We start from the raw sequence: 23,727 nt of genomic DNA on the forward strand, positions 1-23,727 counted from the left end.
CGCTTTTCATTGATCAGAAGATGTGATATTGCTAAAATGTCAATTCTCCCCAAAATGAACTGTCAATTAAACACAATCCTAATAAAAATCCCAACAAAATATGGGGGGGGGGTAAGAAAGAATCCTCAAATTTATATGGAAATGCAAAGGACTTAAAAACAGTCAAAATAACTTTGGAAAAAAAAAAAACAAAGTTGGAGGATTTCCACTATGTGACTTTAAGATTTATTATAAAGTGCGTTGTTGGCATAAATATACAAAAATGGATCCACGGAACAGAAGTGAGTCCACAACTACACCTTCTCATATGTCATGTGATTTTCAACAAAGGTGCAAAGGCAACTCGGGGGAGAAAGGAGAGTCTTCAGGACAGATGCTGGTAGATCAACTAGGCGGCCGGATGCAAAAAAACCCAGCTTTGAGTTGTACCTCTCATTATACATAAATATTAACTCAAAAGCACCACAGATCTAGATGTAACATGCAAAACTATAAAACTAACAGAAGATTCTGCTATACAGCACAGGGAGCTATGCTCAGTATCTTGTAATAATCTCTAATGAAAAAAATATGAAAACGAAATACATATGTATCTGCATGACTGTGACATTGTGCTGAACACCAGAAACTGACACACTGTAACTAACAGTACTTGAAAAAAAAAATAATAGAAGAAAACACATTTTAAAAATCTGTGTGACCCTGAGTTTGGCAAAAATTTCTATACCAAAAGCATGTTTCATAGAAGAAAAAGAACAATTAAATAAACTTCATCAAAATTAAGAACTTCTGTTCTTAAAGATGCTCTTGAGAGAGTGAAAAGACAAGCAACTGACTGAAAGTATCTGCAAACTGCACGCCGACAAGGGCTTTGCCGGCAGGAAACACACAGAACTCTTAACATTCAACTGAAACCACCTGATTTGCTTTTAATGGGCAAAAGATATGAACAGACATTTAATCATGGAAGATACACGGGTGGGCAAATAAACACAGGAAAAGATGTTCACCATTATTAGTCGTAACATGAATGCAAATTAAGACCACAGTGATTTGTCACACTCTTCCTGGAACATCTACAATTGAAAAGAACGACCACACCGAGCACTGACGAGGATAGGCAACAACCAGCACACCAACCACCTCGGGGGCGGGGGCGTGCAGAGCAGCACGGCTGCTTCGCAAGACAGGGCGGCGGTTTCATACGAGCCAGCCACCCCACTCCTAGGTGTGTACCCCAGAGAAATGAAAGCATACATCCATGCAGAACAAACAAGAATGTTCACAGCAGCTTATGTATGACAGCCAAAACCCAGGGACAACCCAAACGTCCAGCAGCAGCCGAGGACATAAAGCAGCTGCAGCACATCCACATCACAGAATACTACTGAGCAATAAAGAGGAGCCAACTGGTAACACACACAGCATGGGCGGACCTCAGAATAATTCTGCTGAGTGAAAGCAGCTAGGCAAAAAAGAACACAGAATGTCTAGTTCCATTCATATGAGCTTTTAGAAGATGAAAATCAACCTGCAGTGCGGAAAGGAGATGAGTGGTTTTCTGGGAAGAGGGGAGCAGAGGGCCGGGAAGGAGGGACCCAAGGAGCACAGGGCACCTTCGGAGTGACAGGTACACTCACCATCTTGACTGCGGTGATGATTTTATGGGTGTACACTTACGTCAAAACTTATCAATTGTTGCTTAAGTGTGTGCAGTTTATTGCATGTCAATTTAAAAAAAACCTGTTACAAAAAATAAGCATTTATCACCAAATGGAACTGAAGCTCAAAAACAGAGATTGATCCGAATAATGAAAAAACAAGGGAAGTTAATTTCGCGCGCACTTGAGTGAAATATGCCCCTACTGAAGACATAGTGCTAAAAGTGACGATGAACAGACTGGGACAAAAACTGAGGTTACACTGGCGGTGAGGAAGGGGAGGAGGAGAAACAGTAAAGACAGCTTCTATCCCAAAGAAAGCAAAAGCCCCCCCACTAACACACGTGACTTCAGGGCGGCACTCTCCCTCAGACGCCCCTCCTTTTCCCCACACTGCCGAGCTGCAGGGTCCCCTTCACCTGGGGTTCTGAGCCGTGGGCCACACTCGCAGTGCTGTGCTCACCCCAGAGAAAGGGAGCGGCTAAGGCCACCCACTCGCTGTCTTACTAGATCATTTTGCTTTGTGTCGCAGAATCGTAACCAAGTTGAAAGCAACACTTTAGAAGCAGAACTAGGAATGACTGAGCATGCCAGTGAGTTTTCCATCATTTGAAACCTCTTTTTTAAAATAAATAACAGCACCTTGGGGAGATCAATCCTAGCTTCCAACACTGCCTCCTCCCTCCCGCCTCCGTGGGGCAGGGGCACAGGCCGCCCGCGGGGCGCCCAGGGCACAGGGAGGCCCCTCCTTACCACTCAGCAGCCACCAGAGCAGAGGGATGAAGCCTGGGCTCTCACTGATGTACTTCAGGCCCTTCAGGTTGATGCTCACGTTGTACAGGGACATCAGCATTAACCTGAAACGCAAAAGAGAACGGTGTTGAAATGCTGGTGCCCCCACCGTTTCACTCGAAACACATCTCCTGGCTCATGTGGCCTTAGCATACGCAGGGGTGTCCTCACACGTCACACGTCCAGCTCTGTGGTCTGGAAGACAGGCACAGCAAGCAGAAGGCATGTGAGATGCTACTTGTTTATATGAGGCTACATGAAAACGGGACACTAGCAATAATGCCACATAACACCATGATTAAGCTCACATAATCAAGAGACACGAGTGCAAAGCAGGCACGGGAAACCTCAAAGCCATCGCACTGAGCAGTCTCTTCGGTTACGAGCCCTGCGTTTATCTACCAGTGACCCTCAGCTCACCAGGACACTGCACACTGGGAGCTCAAGTCACGGCTTAAAACCTAGTCCCATCTGCCATTCGCTGAGCGCCGCGCACAATGTCTGGGGGCCAGCACAGGCCACACACCCTGTCTACGCCACAGCACGAGGGAAGAAGGGCGCCACACCACAGCCCTACGTGTCCAGAGTCACGCGGGGCTTCACAGGTGGTCTTGGGACTGAGCATGACTGCTAACGCAGAGTCAGATGAAAACTGGAAAACTACAGACTGGCTTCTGGTAACACTGCGGAGTACAGAGACCCCAAAACCTTCACACTGCACAGCAACAGAAAAAGCAACACAAATATTTTGCAAACCGTTGGAAAAAATGGATGAGCTTGCAAGAAATGAAGGGAAAACATCAGATCAGGAACTTAGTGGGAGCACAAATTTAGGAAGGTGAGCCCTAAAGATGACAGATCCCAGAGGCACAGAGTGTCAGTGCTGGTGCCTCGTGCAGAGGGACACAAAGAAAAGCCTCAGACCAACGCAAGACAAGGATTCAGAGCACAGAGCCCTGCAGAGAGCCAGGCAAGAGTGAGCTGTCAAGCGTGGTGTGAGTCCATACTTCTCGTATGGCCTGAAAATCCCCAACCCCATCATTTTAATAAAGAAAGGAGGCCTGGGATAGGAGCTGCTCCAGCTGCCTGGCCAAAGTAAACGTTCTCTTAAAGGAAAGGACCCTCAAGTTGGTCTTCAAATAATTCCCACAAATACAGTGGTAACAATTGTGAGTTCAGAGTGAAAATGACAAAACGTGAAAAATAAGACCCCCAGGACTAAGAACCAGAGACGGCATCTACAAGCCATCAGATACTACAGTGTCCGTACAGAACAGTATGTTAATAGGTGTAAGTAATTCCAAAAGAAGTTGAAAACACCGTCAAGGAGCTCAAAAGAGAACTTGCAACAAAGGGAACAATAATAACCCGACTGTAAACTGACACCTGAAAAAGGAGAAAGACTAAGCAGAAGAGAGAGCTAAAGAAATCACAGCAAACAGCCAGGCTAGGGAGGAGGGGCCCAGGAAGGCGGGCACCAGAACAAGCAACGCACTGAAAACGCGAGGCAGGCGCCGAGGAGCCGGGCAGAGCGCGAGGAGGGCCCAGAACGGGGCGCGGGCTTCGGCCACCAACCGCCTCAGGGAGGCCGGGGCGTGGGGGTCAGGCAAGCAAGTCCCCGCAGGGACAGACGCCCATCCTCCCCAGGAGGCGGCCCCGGGGCCCAGCGCAGACACGCCGAACCGCGAGCCAGCAGGCCCAGCGAGGCTGGGGACGGCAAGGCGCTTGCTTTGGCCACCATTTTAAGGGGTGCCAAAAAGCTTAGAAACCAAGATGTTTTTTAATATAATGTAATTTTTAATCAAAACTACTGCAAAACTTCCGTAACAAGCAACATACCAAAACTTTAAATGAAGACAGGACCAGTGACAGCACCGCACCAAGACATCTTGGAGTCTGAGGCCAAAGGAAAGTCAGCAACAGTGATTCACTCCATTGACAAGGGACCAATGAAGTAACTCACGGTGCATGCGCACATGCACACCATGGAAAACGTTTATTACAGTATTCTGTTAAGGTGGCTGGTTTCGAACACTGGCATACAAGCATCCGTGTGAGTTCCTGCACTCAAGCCCTCGGGTGTACAGCTGGGGTGGACTGCTGGGTCACACGGTGACCCCACGTGCAGCCTGCAGGGGCGCCGCCTGTTCTCCACGGCACTGGTGCCACTGTATGTTCCTACCAGCAATGTACTAGGGTTCCATTTTCTCCACACTCTTGCCAAAACTTGTTATTTTTATTTAAAAATATATATATATATAGGCATCAAGAAAAAAAAAAAAAAGGCTTGTTTCCCCACTAAAAGTAGTTTGTCAAAAGCAAGCTCCATGGCCCATTTGTCTTTCCAGACACACAGACTGGCACAGTACCTGGGTTGTGGTCACTGTCAGCACTCAGTTTAAATCTGGAGAGTGAACTGACCCCCAGGGACGGAGAGCCTCAGTGGGACAGCTCGCCACACAGTCCGTCTCTCCGGTTCCCACGGGCGTTCTCAAAGCCAAGGCAACGCTCTTGTCCAGGCAGACACCACCAGACCAGCGCCCTTGAGAGCAGTGATGCCTGGCTCTCAAATCACGATTCTCAGCCTCCTCACAGGCCACAAAATGACCCAAAATTACAAATCTTTTCAAGTTTTCCTGACAATTTTTACACATATCCAAAATCTATGCACTGGGAAGCCATTTAATGAGTTATTAACGGATATTCAAATGTCATATTCATGACGAAAATTCAGCACACTAACTAGAATTTTCTGAGATCTCTCATCCAGGATTTCAAGCAAAGTTCCTACTTCAGATCACCAATACAGATAGTTGGAATTCCTTAAAATTCAATGTATCTTTTATGCTGCTTTGTGGCTACCACAGCAGGGCTGAGTCACTGCAGCAGAACCACGTGGCCCTCAGGGCCTAAAACATTTCTGTCTGGCCCTTTAGAGGAAAAGTTTGCCAACCCCTGCTTTGGAGCATGAAAATAAGGTAAGCCAATCTTCTCTAGATCTTAAAAGGTGAAGTTAACATCTGGATAATAACTGAAATATGGAGCAAACTCCAAAAAATATGTCTAGTTGAAATTCTTCATTGACTGCCCTTTAATTTTAAGGTGGCAAAAACATAAACTGATAAACATCTCTGAAACTTCGTATTTGGTCACAATCAGCCATCCTTAAGAAGCTAAAATGGACCAAACGTAATTGCAACGACCACGGTGCCACCTGACCTGGCATTACTGCCAGGTTCCATCTTACAGAAGACCAGAGGCTTCCTCAAGGTCACACCAGGACTCAGCAAACAACGAACTCTGGTTCTTATGAGAATGCTTCCCATTCCAACATTTCTACTCCAACCGAAAGCACTTTGTAAATAATGTACCAAGTCTCTGACCGCACGTCAGCAGAGACTGCCCATCCAGCTCACTCTCCCGGCACTCAGTGTGGAACGTAAATGTCATTCCCCAAACTGCTGTAGTTCCAGGAGTCGTTTTTCCTTCCAGTGACAAAAAAGGCAAATTCTGCTTCTTACCATGATCCTGAGCAAAAGATACAAAAAAAATGGATTAATGGATTCCAAAAGAGCAGCTTCCCGATCTCTGCAGTCTTTAGAATCTTAAATGCACTTGACATTGATTTAAAAAAGGACTGAAAGGCAGCAGCAAACTTGAGTGCTACAAAAGCAGCCCTCCTTGAGTGAAAGGCCCCTCCTCGCCTGCAGACCCCAGGCCACGCCAGGGAGTGAACGGCTCTCCTGGTGAGAAGTCAGAGCCCTCCGGACTGCCTGGCGTCCAAGGCTGAGTCACCAAAAGCAAAGGTGACGCAACTCAACCGCCTTACTCCTCATCGTGAAAGAAAGTATAACTCGTAACCTAGAAGCAGCAGGGAATCAGCACACCCAGCGCTTCAAACAAACCGGCAATAAAAATAACCCAAAAGGCACAACTGTGACGTCTCCCGGCCTAAAGCGAAGCCCACAGTCAATCACCCAAAACGGATGAAAACCTAAAGTAGCCCAATCAGCACCACCAAGTGATTCCAAGGAACAAGGAGCAGTGAAGGTCTCCCCCGGGAGAGAAAAGCACCGGCGGGCAGCACAGCCGGACACTCAGACCAAATGACGGCGGAGCCTGCGGCTGGAGGCCCACCGCCGTTAAAGGGGTACCGCCATCAGCGGCCGGGCGGGCTTGCTTCAGACCCGCTGTCCCCTCCCCAGGCAAGGCAGAACCTGAAGGCTGTGGTCCGTACCACGCGTAATCCCAATCAGACACCTCAGACTAAACGTCACACTGAAGAACAGAGAGAACGAACATGACCCCCCAGCTGAGAAAGAACACCTCCCCCCCAGCCACACCCCGCGAGCCGAACCTGAGCCCGCACTGCAGGGCCGGCCCCACCTCCCCCGCTGTGCGCGTGCCCGCCACCCACCTCCAGGCACGCGCACACAGCCCTGAGCACGCCCGTCCGCGTCCACATCAGCGGGGTGGCCACAGCGGCTTCCCCTCCACGGCGACACATCTGCCATGCGGACCCGCGTGTTCTACTGCATCCCACTGTGTCCCCACGTACCGGTCACAGTCTGCCTGCCCCTGCTCCCGCTGCCCGAGGTGTACTTTCCTCATCAAACACTTAACTGTTAACCAAGATCCTAGAAATCGATCAGAACGTCTTCAACGACGACTCTCCTACCACCTAGACTACTGAGGGTCTGACTGGGAACAACTCAGGAACCCAACCAAGAACGGCGACAGGACAGCAGTGGGGAAACCAGACTGACCAGGAGAGGCTCCGGGCCCGCCGTGCCAGGCTGTGCCAGCACGATGCGTGGCAGCCCTCTGCAACCCAGACACGGCCCAGACCCTGCCCACCCCCACCCCACACCAGACTCGGGAGTGCAGGCCTGACACCCGAGGCCGGAGGGGGGAGGAAGAGGACCGGGGCTGGCGAGGCTGTGGAAGCGCCTGGCTCCTCAGCCCGGGTGCTGGCTGACCACGCACAGGCTACGCACAGGCACATGGGGAGGAGGTGGACAGAACCCCTCCAAATGTTAGCAGAGCTGGCAAATGGTCTGGTATGGACCCTGGTCCTTGCTGAAGGCTGTCACAGCACAACTGGGAGAAAACAGGCCGAAAAGAAGCCAGGGAAGCGGGAGCACTTGGAAATGCAGAAGCAAGAGACGGCCACTGACTGAGCAAAATCCCAGGGGCCACTCATCAAAAGCACAGCAAGCCCCACCCAGCGGTGGGCGGGCCGCTTGCCAAAAACCCCAAGAAGCCACACGCTCCTCCGACACGTGAGAGAAGTGAGGGCGGGTGGGCATGAGTAAGCTCACACCCACACCCCTCGGCTCTCCTTGGGGAGCAGGAAGGACCATCACCTGCTGGGACACTCCCCCAACCCTGCAGAGGACAGAAGAACAGCACAGTGGTCAGCGTCACAGAGACAGTCTGAAGTCTGCCCTGGCCCCTGTGCAGCTCTGACTGGGGCTGATGAGGACACAAAGAAGGGTTCTGGGGGGCCCAGGACCAGGAGGGGGCAGAACGGCAGGAAACCTTCTCAAGTATCACTGCAACAAGGAGAAGAGAAGGCACGTGGCTGGTCCAAGGTCAGAGCCTCGGGAGACGGCAGTGAGGCACCCGTGGCTGCTGTCAGAAGGAGGAACAGAACCCCAATGCATCTCAAGAGGGGATCCAGGTAAGCTGGACGGAGGGGAAGCCGTGGGGCAGATGGAGTGACTGGAGGAGAGAGAAGCAGTGAGGAGCAGGGGTCGCTGCAAGGTGAAGGGAGGAGTGAGGGGAAAAAGGAGTCGAGCAAGAGGAAGGCATCTGGGGTACACGGCAGAGCTTCCATCTCAGAGGCTGAAGCGCGTGCACAGTGCCAACATCCAGGACGTGGCTGCAGGGCGGGTTACTCACAGGGAAGAGCACCTAACATCTCTGCAGCCGAGAAAGGCCAACGACCCTGACATTAACTGCTGCACAAGTCACCAACAAAGATGTTCAAGTCATTCGCACCTGCAGGAGGTGGGGAGAGGACTAGTGAACAGGGGAGGGAGCACAGGTGGGTGCTGAGATCACTGGCTGCCTGAAGATTTGGCGTGACTGTCAAGCAAGCAAGCAAATGTCTCTGCAGGCGGTTCCTCATCACCCACGGCAATGGACAAAGGCTCACTAGGACGAAAAGGCAGAGAGCTCTGCACGCTGGGGCCAGAGAGGCTAGAAGAGACGCAGCCCTCACACAAAGCCTCACTTTGCAACCTGGAGGAGGGGGTTGGCTGCTCTTGTAAACACTGTGTACAGACACAGAAGCAAAGGAGATGATGGCTTAGTATCCAGAATATGCAAAGAGTGACAGCAAATCATTAAGAAAAATACAACCTAATAGAAAATGGGCAACAGACATGAACAGGTAATTCACAGTAATACTCACAGTATGATGTGTGAAGAGTCTCAACCTTACTGGTAAGCTAAATCTAGAGACAGACAGACAGACGTGGATAGATAATACAAGTATTCTTTATAGGAATATAATAATGAAGTGTGCATGAGGGTGCAGGAACACAGAACACTGATGTCATATGGGTGGAAGTGTGTACTTCAGTGACAAATTTGCAGCATTTTATAAAACTGGAAATGTGCATGTCCTACTTCTCAAATGCTGCACTTCTGGGAAACTCCTGGAGGGGTTCTCACACAGGTCAGCAAGGAGACACTTACCAAATGTTTTCACTGCAGCGTAATACTTGTAGAGTAAAAGCTAAAAGTGACCTAAATGTCCATCAGCAGTGAGACGACAATCCAAACATGACATTTTCTTTGATGTAAGTTACTTAAGAGGAATCAAGCAGATCCACAGACAACTTGTAAGAATATACACAAGACTATGACAGTCATATGTCGTCCTGTATTAGCCATGTTGTTCATGTACATACACCTGTTAGCACAAAACACTAATGGACTGAAGAGCTTGGTTCCAGGTAAGATGGAGTAAATGCACCTGCCCTCTTCCTTCCTCTGAACACAGCTATAAATCCTGAACCAAATACAGGGAGCAGCTACGTTAGAGCCCTGAGAAGCCAACATTAGCAGGTGGACTGAGAAGAAGACCAGAATTACAAGAGCCACCAAACCAGCAATGAGTTTACCACTCAGCCCCCAAGTCCAAGAGTGGCAGTGACCCACGCAGAGATGGCACCAGGAGAAGACCTCCAGCTCAAGCTCGAGGCGTAGGAGAGGGACCTCTTGGCAGGGACCTCACAGGCAGTGGGAGTCCCCAGGTAACAAACTCTGTGAGGGGACCTTCCTCCCCGCCAGAAGGGCTGTGATCCACTGCGCTCCCGCTTGCCCTGGACATGGGCAGAGCCACAGATGCAGGTGACACCTCAAGGCACACAAACCCCGGATTCCAGGAGAAGGACTGAAAGGGGAGCCCCGGGGAGCTCCCAAGTACCAAGATGTGTGGGGAGTTAAGAGTTCTGGAGAGGGACCCCACAAGGGCGTTTACAGGCTCCTGGCCTCAGCCCAAGCTACATCTGTGCAGACCTGATGGTAAACAGCACATCTAAGACTCTGGGGACCAAAGTGTCGACCATCACCCCAGTCTCAGTGACAGACATGAGAGGCAGACCCAATGTCACCGCAAAGGTTTTTTAAAAATGGGACTGATGTGGAAGCCACAAACAGTGCAGGCTGGTCAGAACTTGTGACTGAACCCAACCAGGCTGATCTCCTGCTGAAACAAAAACATCCACATTTCCCACAGGATTTAAACAAGACCCAGAGTCTCAAAACACAACATCCAAGTGTTCACAACACAATCCAAGTTACCCAGCCTGTGAAGAAACAGGGAAAATCCCAACTCGTGTGGGTCAAGACAATCAAGACAAACCAAGGCCAAGACGACACAGATGTGAGACATACCTGACAAAGACTTAAAGAAGCTGTTTCATAAAGCACTCCAAGAAGTCAAAGCAAACGCTCAACATAAATGATGCAGGAGCAGAACCCTAAAACGGGTCACAATTTCCTGCCCTAACCCCCAGGACTGCACACATAACCCTCTGGCCGTGTTAAGCCACCTGGGCACAGCAGTGAGACCCTGCAGTGTAAGTCAGGTTACTCACCAGCTGGCTCTGAGTTAATCAAAGGGTATTTGCCCAGTTACACCAAATTTAAACCTGCAAGCCCAATAAAAGCAGAGTTTTCTCTGGCTGGTAGCAGAAGAGGAGACCCAAGAATTTCCAGAGTGTAAGAAAGACTCAGTGAGCTGCTGTGACTTGAAGATGGGGTGGGGTCCCTGGAAGCTGAACGTGGCCCCATCCAACAGCCAGCAAGGAAACAGGGACCTCAGTCCTATCAACACAGGGAACTGGATTCTTCCAGCAACCTGGACACCCCTGGACGCAGATTCTGACACAGAGCCTCCTGAAAAGAGCCCCGATTCTGGCCCTGCGAGACATGTCAGAAAACCTGATCAAGCCCGCTCAGACCTCTGACCTACAGACCTTACCAAGGGTGTTGTTTCAGCCACTAAGCTGTGGTAATTTGTTCCACAGCAGCAGAAAACGAGCATGGACTCTGACGCCTGGAAGTGGGGTGCTGCCACGACAAGCACCTGTTTTATGACCACCGTGAAGTGCCCGTGACAGCATTTGGAACTCACCCACTGCCCTGAGGTGAGAACGTTCCTTCTGTTTATATTATCTTCCTAAAATAGTACTGAAAAGAGTGCATCCCTTAATTCTCCAGGAAATCTGTTTCTTCTATTTTTTAGGACGATAGCCAAATTAAGTGCATTTACTTGAAAAAGAGGTCCAACCTGCAAATGCTAACTAACATGTAGCTAAACATGAACTTTGAAACATTATCCACCGTACACTTTGAGTCTGGTGCACTGTCCCGGCTTCAAGTCTCCCAGAAGCTGCAGGATGGTGTCCAAGAGCACGCGGCTTGAGGTAACCAGGAACTCCCGGCCACATGCGACGGCAGCAACATCTGCAACAGGAAGAGAAAACGAAGCGTCAGAATCGCTGTGGCTTCAGCGCCTAGAAAAGCCTGTCCGAGGCAGAACGGCTGCTGCTGCTTCTCTCCTCACAGACCTAGTGAAACGCAGACGGCCGACAAGGCGCTAAGCAGTGTCGTCCACAGGGTGGGCAGCCCAGACGGAGTGACTGACAGTGACAGCAGCTACGGAGACAGTGAGCAACGGCCTCTGTGATCAGCAAGTGCCCGGCGGTGGAACAGAGCACTGGGCCTAACGTGTCCGCAGCCTGAGCACAGCACAGCAAGCGGGCGCCGGGCTGCAGAAGGCTGGATTAACAGCTGTGAGCAGTCAGGGTCCAAGTGGAAGGTGAGGGCTGATTGCTTCATCTGGGACCAGGACACCAAAACCCACGTTCAGCCCCGGGACTGAAATCCTAATGGCTTGAACCACAATACCAAACTGAAATCATGAGGTCAAAAGAGAGTATGAAAATTGATTCTAAAAAAAAAACTTTTCTGAATTGTGCATCCTGTAATGGTCAACAGTATCACGTTTCTTCAGGCCTGAGGCCCTGCAGACCAGCGTGGAGACCAGACCCGGTCATTACACGGGCTCCCCAGGGAGCTGCAGCTAATGCTCCACCAACATTCCCAAGGACCTGGAAGGACACATCGGTGATCCAAAAACACTTATGTGTGTGTTGGTAAGACTCTTCTTAGCTAGGTCTAACAGTAAAGCATGATTCAAAGTGACTAAAACCCCTAACACGAACGAGCCAGCCAGCGTGGAAGAGCAGCAGCAGCCTGGCTCCTCCCCTGACTTCGATGGAAACGCGTCTCCTAACTCAGTTAACGTGATGTCTGACGGGGGTCCTGGCGGATGTCCTCTCTCCTTCAAGAAAGTGTTGTTCTATTTTTAGTTTACTAATAATTGTCCAGGAGGGAGGATGAATTTTATCACTTACCTGTTCTGCCTCTGATTAACTGTATCTGATGGTAGAATATAAAAGTTTTTTTTAACATTTTTTATTGATTTATAATCATTTTACAATGCTGTGTCAAATTCCAGTATTCAGCATAATTTTTCAGTCATACTATAAAAGTTAATCTATGCAACCAGATCAACTTTATAGACTCAGATCCTGGATATTCCTATTTATTTTTGTTTTTCTAAGCTGATGAGGATCAAAAGAGGTACGTTAAAATCTCTTAAACCTAACATTTCTTTTCCCATTTCTGCTTATCTTCCCACCAAGTTTGCCTCGTAAATCGGTGCTGTTCATCTGGTATATAATTTTATGGCAGCTGTAACTTTGCTGAAGATGGACCCCTTCACTGACACCTCCTTTCTTCAGTGAATCTGAACCTGATGAGTGTATTTTCTATCACGTAAAACTCTACCTCGACTGAAGAAATATTTGGGGGGCGGGGGGGACAATGAAGCATCTGGCGTCATAAGCTGAGAGAAGATCATTTTAAGGTAGTTTTTGGGGGGAAAACATTTTTCATGTTAAGATACATACTGGAACCTTGCAGGAAAACTTACATTCCAGCCACATATTTTGGTAGGTAGTTTCCAGAGACGACTTCCCAAGACCGTGCCTCTGCAGACCCTTGGGTTGTTCCTGCCCTAAGACTCAATGTGTAACTAGCAGAACACATCAGACCTGCTGCGTGACTTTCAAGGAAAGGTGGAGAGGAGCCTGACGGCTTCCACCTTGGTCTCTTGCCACTTGCTCTAGGAGCCCTGGGTCGCTAGAAAAGCAATCTGACTCTCCCGAGGCTGCTGTGGTGCAGAGACCACAGGAAAAGCACACGGTGGAGAAGCCCTAAGACCACAGAGGAGAGAAGGACATCCACCAGCCCCTCGCTGTTCCATCCCTCAGCAATCTGGGTCACCCCAGCTGAGGCCCCAGACAGAGCAGAGCCACAGCAAATCATCCCTGCCAAGCCCTGAGCAAACTGCAGGTTTGCAAGCAAAATAAATGACTGCTGTTTAAAGATGAAGTTTGGGGCAGTTTGTTACATAGCAGTAGACAGTGGGAACATCACTAACACATCACTGAAGAAACACTACACAGCAAAGGTACATGGTATCAGAGCAGGCACCAGCAACAAACACAATAACCTTACCGGGAGATGGAGCCCTGTATCACGTATCCAGTACTAGGACAGCAAATGCCAGCCCTGCATTTCACTGACTGCCGATAACTGAAGAGCAAATTGTGAGGTGAAATAAATGTGAATAAACTCGTACACTGATAACTCGAGTGTCTGTCAGACTGTCTGGGATGCTTACGAAAGTCAACCTCAGGACTAAAAACGATTGTTGGTTTAATTTTCTGTTAAAATGTACTTATTTTTTGTAGGCTCATTTTTCTTTGAAGTTTATAGATATTTCTAGAGGTTACCATAGTAATTATATAAGAAACGAAACTAGTGTGAATTATGTTTTCTGATAAAAAATATAAAGAATTGAAGTATAGTATGTCTGATATTTTTGCTTTAGTTTGTAATAACTTTGTCTTATTTTCAACAATAAGAAATAATAACAGGGTACTGGCATAATGGCAGCCACATAGATCAATGGCAGAAATAAGAGTCCAGAAATAAATACTCAAATTTATGACCAATTGATTTCCAAAAAGGTATCAAGGCAACTGAATGGAGAAAGGATAAAAGAAAAATCTTTTCTACAAATGGTGCTGGGACAACTGGATAGTCACATGCAAAGAAATGAAACTGGACCCCTACCTCACACCGTACATAAAGATTAACTCAAAGTGAATCAAAGACCAAAATGTGTGAGCTAAAGCTATAAAACCCTTAGAAAAAAACATTGGAGTAAATTTCATGTCCTTGAAGTAGACAACGGTTTCTTAGTTTTACAACAAAACACAAGCAACTAAAGAAAAACTATACTGGATGTCATCATAATTAAAACATTTGTGCTTCAAAGGACATTATCAAGAAAGTGAAAAGACAACCACAAAATGAGAGAACTTTTTGCAATCGTGTATCTGACAAGGGACTGGTATCTAGAATATACAAAAAACCCTTACAACTCAATAATAAAGAGATAAAGGACTTAATTTTACAACGGGCAAAGAGCTTGAATAGACATTTCTCCAAAGAAAATACACAAATGGCCAAAGAGCACATGAAAAGACGCTCAATATCATTAGCCATCAGGGACATGCAAATCAAAACCATGATGAGATACCACTTCATACCCACTATGATGGCTCTAACCAAAAAAATAACTAAAAAGCACGGGTGGGAATGTAAAATGGTGAAGTCAATGTCAGAAAATGGTCTGACAGTTCCTCAAATGGTTAAAGCCATACTGTATGACCCAGCAAGCCCACTCCGAGCTGTATACCCAAGAGAAATGAAAACCTGTCCATGCAAAAAACTCGTACACAAATGTTCACAGCATCATTATTCACAATAACCAAAAAACAGAAACAACCCAAATGTCCGTCGATTGATAAATGGATAAATGTGGTAGCCATACAACAGAGTACTATTCAGCCACAGAAAGGAATGAAGCGCTGACACCCGCTATGACATAAATGCCTTGAAAACACTATGCTAAGTGAACAAAGCAAACAAACAGCCAGTCACAAAGGACCGCACTCTATGGGTCCACTATACGGAGTGTCAGGCACAGGAAAAATCTGGAGTCCAGAAGCAGCTTAGTGGCTGCCTGGAGCCAGGGAAACGGCAGGGCTGGGGAATGGCGGAGGCTGGCAGGTTTTCTTTTGGGGTGATGAAATGCTTTAAAACTGATCATGGAAAGTGATGCATAGCATATGTACTAATGCCATCAAATTATATACTTCAAATTGGCAAACTGTATGGTGTATTATTGTATCTCAATAAAGCTGTTAAGAAGGAGTAACTGTAGGGACACACAGCCCCGTTCACTGGGTTACTCAGTCTCTACTGCTCATCCTGGGCCTGTGTTCTATAAACCACTTATCTGTAGCACTAATTCGCCATATTTTTTTGAAATAAACATAAGCAAGTTTGCTCTATTAATACTATGACCCTGTTTTACTGTTTGGGTTCTTTCCTTTGCATGTGCTGTGGTACTTTCTTATCAAGTCAATCACTTAGCTGTCGGGGTGGGAGTAGGCCAAAGGCCATGGGTAATCTCAGTCTGGGAACTGCCTCTGTACACTATTTATGGAAAGCCCCCCTCAGAGCTGGAGGGAGTGTCCAGTCCCACTGGGAAGTGGCTTCTAGAATCCAGTTTCTCTCCTGGCTTCTGTGGTGAGAAGTCCGATCAGAGAGAAGCAGCCAGAGCCTGAGGGTCAGCTGGCAGGAAGGAAGCAAGGCCCTCCGCCTGCTGCTGTCATTCTGCAGTGTCAGAGAGGCTCCTGGGAGCCGTTCCCACACCGCTTACAATCTGCTGGCATGTTCGCCCGTAAACCCTGCCTCGCCAGGTTAGATAAGTTTCCACTGCAGAATGAGCACACTTTGTGAGGACAGCCAGTCATAGAAAAATCACTGGCAAAGCCTATGGTGACACAGTTTCACTTCCAGCCAAATGCGCTGACCTCAGATCCACCAGGAGGGAAGCAGGAGCCCCCGCCTCCCCACGGCTCACCTGCGAGCGGAACTCCTGTTCTCGCCACTTGCTCAGAATCTCTCCCTTTACACTCAACCGCACTCTCAGGAAAGAAAGACTCCCAGCATCTTTCATTTCTCCCAACCTGTACCTGTGGTTAACTGGATACCGTGGATAACAGACACCAAACTGCCCTGAATTAGGAAGACCTCCACATGACTAGACGCAAACATGCCCGGGGCACAGGAGCCACAACGCCTTCGGTGATCTCAAAATCTCTCTCCACAATCACCTCTGTTCTTCCCGAGTGTCACACACCACTCTGTCTCTGTGCATGGCAGGTGAAGGCCACGCTCTGGGGCACAGGTTCTCAAAGTAGCAAAGGAGGATCATCTTGCTGCCAGCAGACATTTGGCAACATCTGGAGACTTTCCTGGTTGTCACAGCTGGGGGTTGCTCCTGGCCTCTAGTGGGTAGAGTCCAGGCGTGTCTCTAAACCCCGACAATGCACAGAACACCCCTCCTGACAGAGAATTCTACTGCTGAGCTTGAGAAGCACTGCTCTAGGGACATGAACTCAACGACACAGCACTGATCAAAGACCCACCGCCTCACAGGGCCTGTCCCTTAACCCAGGAGGCAAGGCTCACTGCCTCCTTGTTTCAGAGCAACTGCCACTCAGCTAAATTCAATGGTTTTCATGCCTTGTGCCAGGATCACCTAGAAGCCTGGTGGCACCACGTGCGGTACCATCCCAACTGCTAACCAAAAATACCCAGCACTTTCCCTCAAATCAATTATGAAATAGTACTACTTTCTCCTTCTGACGTAACAGTACGTCAGCAAAACACCCTCAGCCCAGCACCTGTTAGACTTGTCTGATGACAGACAGCCTCGGTTCTCTCTACAGTGCAAGTGTCCACGATGGGAGACAGCTTGCAGAGGACACGCCCCTTCCCAAGCCACCTGAGCGCTGTCCGCTGAGGGGTCTGATCCATAAGGGAAAAGGGGCAACACTAGCTGGTCATGACCTCGATCAGGTCACCAGTCCAGGGTGTCCTCCTAGGGCCTAGCTTATACTTGTCCCACATCTGTCCCTGAGTCCTAAATGCTTCCGTTCGGCTGTTGTCCTGAAAGCTGATTCGATGAATGATTCAGAGACAGAACCAAGATGAAATCACAGTGGTCAGTGCTCACACTGAAAATCAGCTCCCGCTCAGCCAGCCTCACCTTCCAGGAGGCCCGACCACAGTGCGAGGGTCCACACAGTCCCTGATGATCTCTCCTGGAGCTCAAACAACCAGCCACCTCCAGCGACAACAGAGATCCCCACACACAGAAAAGCTGGAACGTTCTGCAGACCTAGGGAAGAGCAGCTGCCAGAAGGTGAATGTGCGGCCACGCGGAAAAGGGTCTAGTGGTTCCTCAAAGATTAAACACAGAGCTGCCCCGTGACCCAGCACTTCCACCGCCAAGCACACCCAGGGGCTGAGCACTCATGTTCACACGGAAACCTGCACACGAACGTTCACAGCAGCACTACCCCTAACAGCCAGAGAGCGGAAACACCCAAATGCCCAAGCGCTGACACTTCACTCCAGGCTTGGACTAGGTGACAGAAGCCTGGCTAAATGTCACGGCACAGATCTGGCAACTTGCTCTCCCACACACAGACCCACCCACATCCAGGGCCGGGGCAGATGTTAACCATCATCTGGGGCCTGAGAGTCTTTTCTCAGAAGTCTTTTCCTGAGGGTCACAGACTCAAGAACACAAGGCTGGTCAGTGATGGAAGCAGAAGTGGACACTGGCCTCCATTCTCACACAGCCACCGCTCCCCGTGTCAGGGAGCGTGCATGGAGGAGGGGGACGGGGAGCAGGAGAGAGCAGGGCGGGGAGCAGTGACACAAGGCCACTGACACAGAGCTGCTCTGCTACCAGCTCTGCGGGACTATCTCGTCCACGAAAGATAAGCTGGATCCAGTCCTGCCGTGAATTATCAAAAATCAGTCGTGTTGATTCTATGATCATTACCTAATACCTCGTTTGAATGAATGAACTCAGAATTAAGGGGCAAGGAATGTAATTATGATTTTCAAATCACCAAAAAGCAGAAAAAGTAGTTAGAAAAATAGGTTTTCCACTTGCAAGCTAGGCAAGTTAATCTTCACAGGGCTGTGATAACAATCTGCCATCTTCATTTAAGTTCCTTTTTGTCCACGTGTAACAGTCACTGAAAATAACTGCACCTCTATGTCAAACAATGCCTTGCCCACACAGCGTGCTGCCCGCCCCCCACAACTCAGAAACAGCCACAGCAGCGTGCCACGCGGTTACAGCAGGTAACACTACTCCACTCCGCAGACGAGGGAAGTAAAGTCCGGAGACTTTACATCCTGGGAAGTGGACTCTCTGGGCCTAAAAATCCAGACCCTTCATACCATATTAACCTATGATTAAGAACAGTGACTATGGGTGAGTAAGAAATTTAACAACATCAATGTTTAAACAAATCCTTGACACCCAGTTTTTGCTTAGGATTCAGGAAATGGAGCGAGCTATACCTCTATTCTTTAAAAGGGGCAGGGTAGATGATCTGAAAAAACACAACTCATCTTGAACACATCAGAGAACTGAGGCTGAAGACTGACCAACTGACACGAAAAATAAGGAAAGGAGGTGCTGTGAGCAGAGGTGTGAGGCAAGCGCCTGCTGGCCGGGGGCAGACGCTGGGTGCCACACAGGCCAGCAAGAAAGATTCAGTCAAAAGGTACAACAAACCACCAGACGGGCGACTGCCTGGGCAGACAAGCGGGCAGAGGGGCTGACTGCAAAGGGAAGACAGTGGGAGAAGGGGAGAGGTGGGAGACACGATGGAGCCGCTCCACACCTTAACTGTGTGGTTACGTGACGAAATGCATTTGACAAAACCTGCAGAACCATAAAAAGGTGACGGAAAAATTGTGATAGGTTAATTTATTGTGTGTAAATTTTTTTTAAAAGAATCCTGTTTTAGAAGCAGAGGACCTGACAGCAACCGCGGTCTCTGCGGTAATGCCGCCTCCCTGTGGACTAGAGTCTTGGCATCCGGATATGTGAGTCCCCGAGGCCTCTGGGGAGCAGCGCTTTTATAGACCACCACTGCGGGGTGCAATCGTCCCAGCGAACGCATCACGTGTAAGGGGGAACTACAAGTGCCCACTTTCCGACTCTTCAGGGGGTTCCCACGTGAGCCCCTCCGGGCGGGGAGAAACAAAGCCAAGCTGCGCTCGTACACTGGGCAGCAGGCTGGCCTTACCCGCTGGCCACTGCCCCACCACTGCCCACCAGCTGGCCATGCAAGCAGCCCAAATCCCCAACTCAGCAGAATGAAAAATCACACACATCACAGACCTTTGAGGTCACCTGCAAATAGTAGAAAATTGAATCATCAAATTTGCAAATACCTTCTACTAAAAAAAAAAGACCTTAAAGCAATTTTAAAAGGTAGAGCAATGGAAGCCTCCACCACTGAAGGTGCCACAGCAGAAGTATGGAAGGCCCTCCTGCAGAAGACTGACGTGCCAGCCAGGCTAAGCCAGGACCGGCCCAGGCACCACCTGGGTCTCAGCTTCTGCCCCAGAAGAACAGCGCCGATTTTTAAGGGATTAAGAAGAAACGGTCTACGCGGGATCCACTTCATTAGGGTTTCAGCAGATGAAGGACAACGCCACGAGGAAAAACAAAATTTCCTCTCTCCTTCACAGCAGAGTCAGCCCAAGAGCAGCACAGGACACAGCAGAGACGAAAGAGCTACGTAGAAACGGCAGGCAGCCGCACGGAACAGCTCCACTGACTACAGAACAGCGAGCCCGACGCCCCCCGCGCTCGCCGCCTCCGGCTACGCTGGGACGGCAGCGTCACGTACTTGGCCACTTGGCTTTATCCTTTCAGCAGTTTTGCCAGAGAATTCTGTCTAACTATAACTATAATTTTGGGGGGAACTTCACGAAAGAGACAACTCAGGGTTTTGGAATTCTTTAATTACAGTACCAAGACAGCAGCAAGAGCTTCACTTCGGCTCAGCATAAGGCTGTCACTTCAGCTAGACGGTACATGGGGATGGCTCCCGGTGACAAGTGGCTGAGCTTACAGCTCTGTCCTGACGCCGTCACGCAGGCGGAACAGAACACGCAGGCTCACCCACTGTTTCCCAGGAGGAGTCCTTCTCACTCACCGACACTGATCAGAATCCCCGGGGTGCTGCCCCGCAACACACACTCCCGGTACCTCTCCCAGACCCGCTGAGTCAGACTCGCCAGGGCAGGAGCCGGCTTGACAGCGTTCCTGAGAGGAGATCATGCGCACACACCCGCGACTGTGACCGCTGGTCTGCAGCACACTTCCGAAAGTCGCTACATTTGAAAAGAACTACTCACTTGTTACGATTCCAGCCAAAGCAAAAACAAACTGATTTTCGTCAGAATCCAGCTCCTTGACATCACCATCCAGTGACTTCACAAAACTCTCCATTGTTTGACCAGTGATGTTGAAAAACTTCAAAGCTTTATCCTGAAAGTTTAGAAATGAAAGTATTACACCCTTTCACAGATGCCAGTGGGAAAACACTTTCAAAGCGCAGGACACAGGAGACAGACTTCAGTTCTAACCAAAGAAGCAATATTTTTAAATCCATTCCTTCATTAAAAGTTCCCATTGAAAAGATCAGAAGAAAGAAGTTTGGCGCACGTAGAAAAAGCACCCTGCAGACTGACAGAAAGAGTAAAATAAAAATACTTACAGGAAACAGCTCACATTTACACAATGACAGAAGTGCTGAGATGCATTCACCCAGATACACTAGAAAAATACGTTCTCTGCTCTAGGCATGAACCCAGAGGTGTTCACACCTTTGGCAGAACTGTTTCTGAAACAAAGTCTTAACTGAAACCTCGATACGTAAAAGACTGTGAGCAGCTGCATCGGGCGGGTTAAGTGTTCATCCCTCGGCAAGAAGTATCTCCAAGTATGCAGAACCTTGAAAGCACTTCCTTGGGGGGCTGGGTTCTAAGGAACAGTTTGAAAACCAATGCATTTGCAAATGGCACAAGGGAACTTCATGGACTGACATAAATGTTCTAAGACTGGACTGTGATACAAATATTCTAAGACACAACTCTACAAGTTAGCTAAAAACCACTAAATTGTATAGTTATAAATGAATGAATTTTATGGTATGTTAGTTATACCTCAATAAAGGTCAATAAACTTAAAAACACATTTAGCGTCTCCACCATTTTTACTTCTGCGAGTGACAAGTAACGCACCACTGGCCTCCGGCCAACCACCTTACTCCCGGTCAGGCCCCCCCGTCCTCCCAGAGTCAAAGCACAGTTCTTTGGGGCTCCTGTTGTCCTCTCGGCTGCAGGGGCCACTCAGCCACCATTCTGGCCTCAACCACACAGCTCTCCCACTTCCCGGCCCCCAGTGCCTGGGGTGCTGCCCGGTCCCCTGGGCTGGCCTCCCGAGTAGTCCTCCTGTCCCGTCCCCACACCCACAGTGCCCCCTCCTCACTTCCTGTCAGGTTAATCTCCCCACATTCTTCTCTTGTCCTGTCACTCTTTGACTCAAAACCCTTAAGGAATCCAGTCCTACCACCCACTGGATAAAATCATCAACCTGGCATTAAGGGCTTCCAAAACTACACTGCACCCTACCTTTTAAGCCTCATCTCCCTACGACTTTACCACACTAACCCTGCACTCTGTGTCAAATGGCCCATGAACTGTCCCTAGAACAAACTCCAGACTTCTCACTCCACGACTTTGACTCCGCTGTTTCTCTCCTCCTGAGTGACCTTCCTCATTTTCTCCACTGCTGCCTATTCAAGTTTACCAAGGTTCATTTCAAATCTCTCTTCGTCAGTGAAGCTCCCTGATGTGTGTGTGCACGCATGCTATCAACATGTGTATGTTAAATAACACGTAACATTCAGTCAATTCAATACTACACTATCTATGGAATATGTACATTTATGTATTAAATGCACCTAAATGTCAAGAAATAATACTGAAGTAGAGCTACCTGCACAAGTGCCACACTGATGCTGAGAGAGAATCTGGGATCTTACTGTATTCGGTTTACACATCCCCCAGAGCAGCAGGGCACAACCCTGCACGGCTGCTATTCCACAACGATTCCATGAGCACAAGCAGCAGCTGCAGCCGCAGTGCCTCAGCAGCCGCGCGGTTACATGCGCACGGACCGATGACAGCCAGGCAGCAGGGCGCCTTACCCCCGCCAGGATGGCCTTGACCACCTCCTCGCTGCTGGACACGCCCCACAAGATGGTGCAGGCAGCTGCTCCCATCTCCGTGCAATACTCTGCCTGCTGCAGGAGCTGCTGCCTGGCTTCATTCAGCTGCTGTCGAAGAGCCAGTTTCTCCTGAAAGCAAAACAAAATAAAATCAGAAAAATAAATAGCATTCAACCTCGAAATATCTCTACTGTGTTTCCTCTTTCCAAGATATTTTTAAAGAAAAGGAATACACACAGAATATAGAAAACGGTTGGTAAGTGAATACTAGCCCTTAGAGAGGCAAATTCCTTATTTTTTAAAAACTTCAGAGGCAAAAAGAACACTCATAGAAATGAACATAGTACTGCACTGGAGTTTATAAATACTGCCAAAGACTTGAATTCGTCTTCTTTCAAGTAAGACGAACAGTGAGGCACCTCAGATCCCAATGGCTACACCCAGGACCAGCACCAGCTAGCACACCTGAAGGAAGCGGTATCTACCAGAGCAACAGTTCTAATGAAGGAGCCTGCAGCCGCCAAGCGGCCCTGCACTGTGAAAGCGCCACGTGACAGCCAAGCCCAGGCAGGAAGACGGGAGCAGAGGCGGGGAGGGGGAGAAGGAAGGGCCCCCCAGGCGTGCCCTGACGCAGCGAGCTAAGCACCAGCGTAACAAGAACATGGAGGCCAGATAAGACTTCTCAACCTCCCACCAGCAGCTTCTGAGAAGCAAGTCTCAGCCAGGGCTCCTCGCAAGGGAGCTGTCCTCCTGATGTCACCCTGACCAAGGGTCAGCTTCACGTGGGCCTCAGGTGACACGAGGCTTCTTACCCCTCCAAGCATCACCACCACCAGTTTCTCTCTTCCTTGCAGCCTGAAGTTCCCTTAAAACAGGAGAGCATTTCCTTACTTAACAACAGGTAAACTTAAAAACAGAAAAACCCAAAGTCATTTATACAGAAGTATAATTAGCTCAAGGGCCCACAGGGAGAGCCTATGCGGTTTCAGGTGTCCTTTCACAGAGGTGAGCGCAGGACAATTACAGCAGAGGGGCTTTTCGCCGAGGGCTAGAAACGCAGCAGCGGCCCACAGATCAAACTCTGCTGACTCCATGGCTCGGCCCAGGGTGGCCCGCTCACGCCCACCCGGGGACAGTGCGTTTGGTGCACAGAGCTGCATACACATTCACACGTAGAGTCACATTTACTTTAGGAGAAAAGTGTCGCTGAGCCTGACTCATCCTAAAACTGCTTTATGCGATTTATAAACTCTGGGTTTTAATATCTGACTTCATCAGAATAGCAGCCTGGTTCCAAGACTCACTCTTCAGTCACTCAGGCAATGGTGACACACGCAAAACTGTATCACAGCATTTCCTTTCAGAATTCCAGCTTTTCTCAGAACTGAAGTGGGCTGCATTCCAATTAGTCTGTTTATGGCGGTTTTTCCACT

General features: G+C 48.9%; 1 protein-coding gene across 3 annotated transcripts in view; it reads right to left on the minus strand.

The window, feature by feature from the left end:
• HSF2BP (heat shock transcription factor 2 binding protein) overlaps positions 1-23,727 on the minus strand; it is a 64,989-nt gene that overhangs the window by 24,040 nt on the left and 17,222 nt on the right. For all 3 annotated transcript variants that reach the window (XM_031460579.2, XM_031460589.2, XM_064476442.1), the window contains 4 exons: positions 22,274-22,423; positions 20,418-20,550; positions 11,318-11,435; positions 2,415-2,518 (listed from right to left, as the gene is read on the minus strand). In XM_031460579.2, the coding sequence (XP_031316439.2) occupies positions 2,415-2,518; positions 11,318-11,435; positions 20,418-20,550; positions 22,274-22,423 (505 nt within the window). The remainder of the gene's footprint in view (positions 1-2,414; positions 2,519-11,317; positions 11,436-20,417; positions 20,551-22,273; positions 22,424-23,727) is intronic.

Source organism: Camelus dromedarius, chromosome 2 (assembly GCF_036321535.1).
Source record: "Camelus dromedarius isolate mCamDro1 chromosome 2, mCamDro1.pat, whole genome shotgun sequence".
Taxonomy (NCBI): Eukaryota; Metazoa; Chordata; class Mammalia; order Artiodactyla; family Camelidae; genus Camelus; species Camelus dromedarius.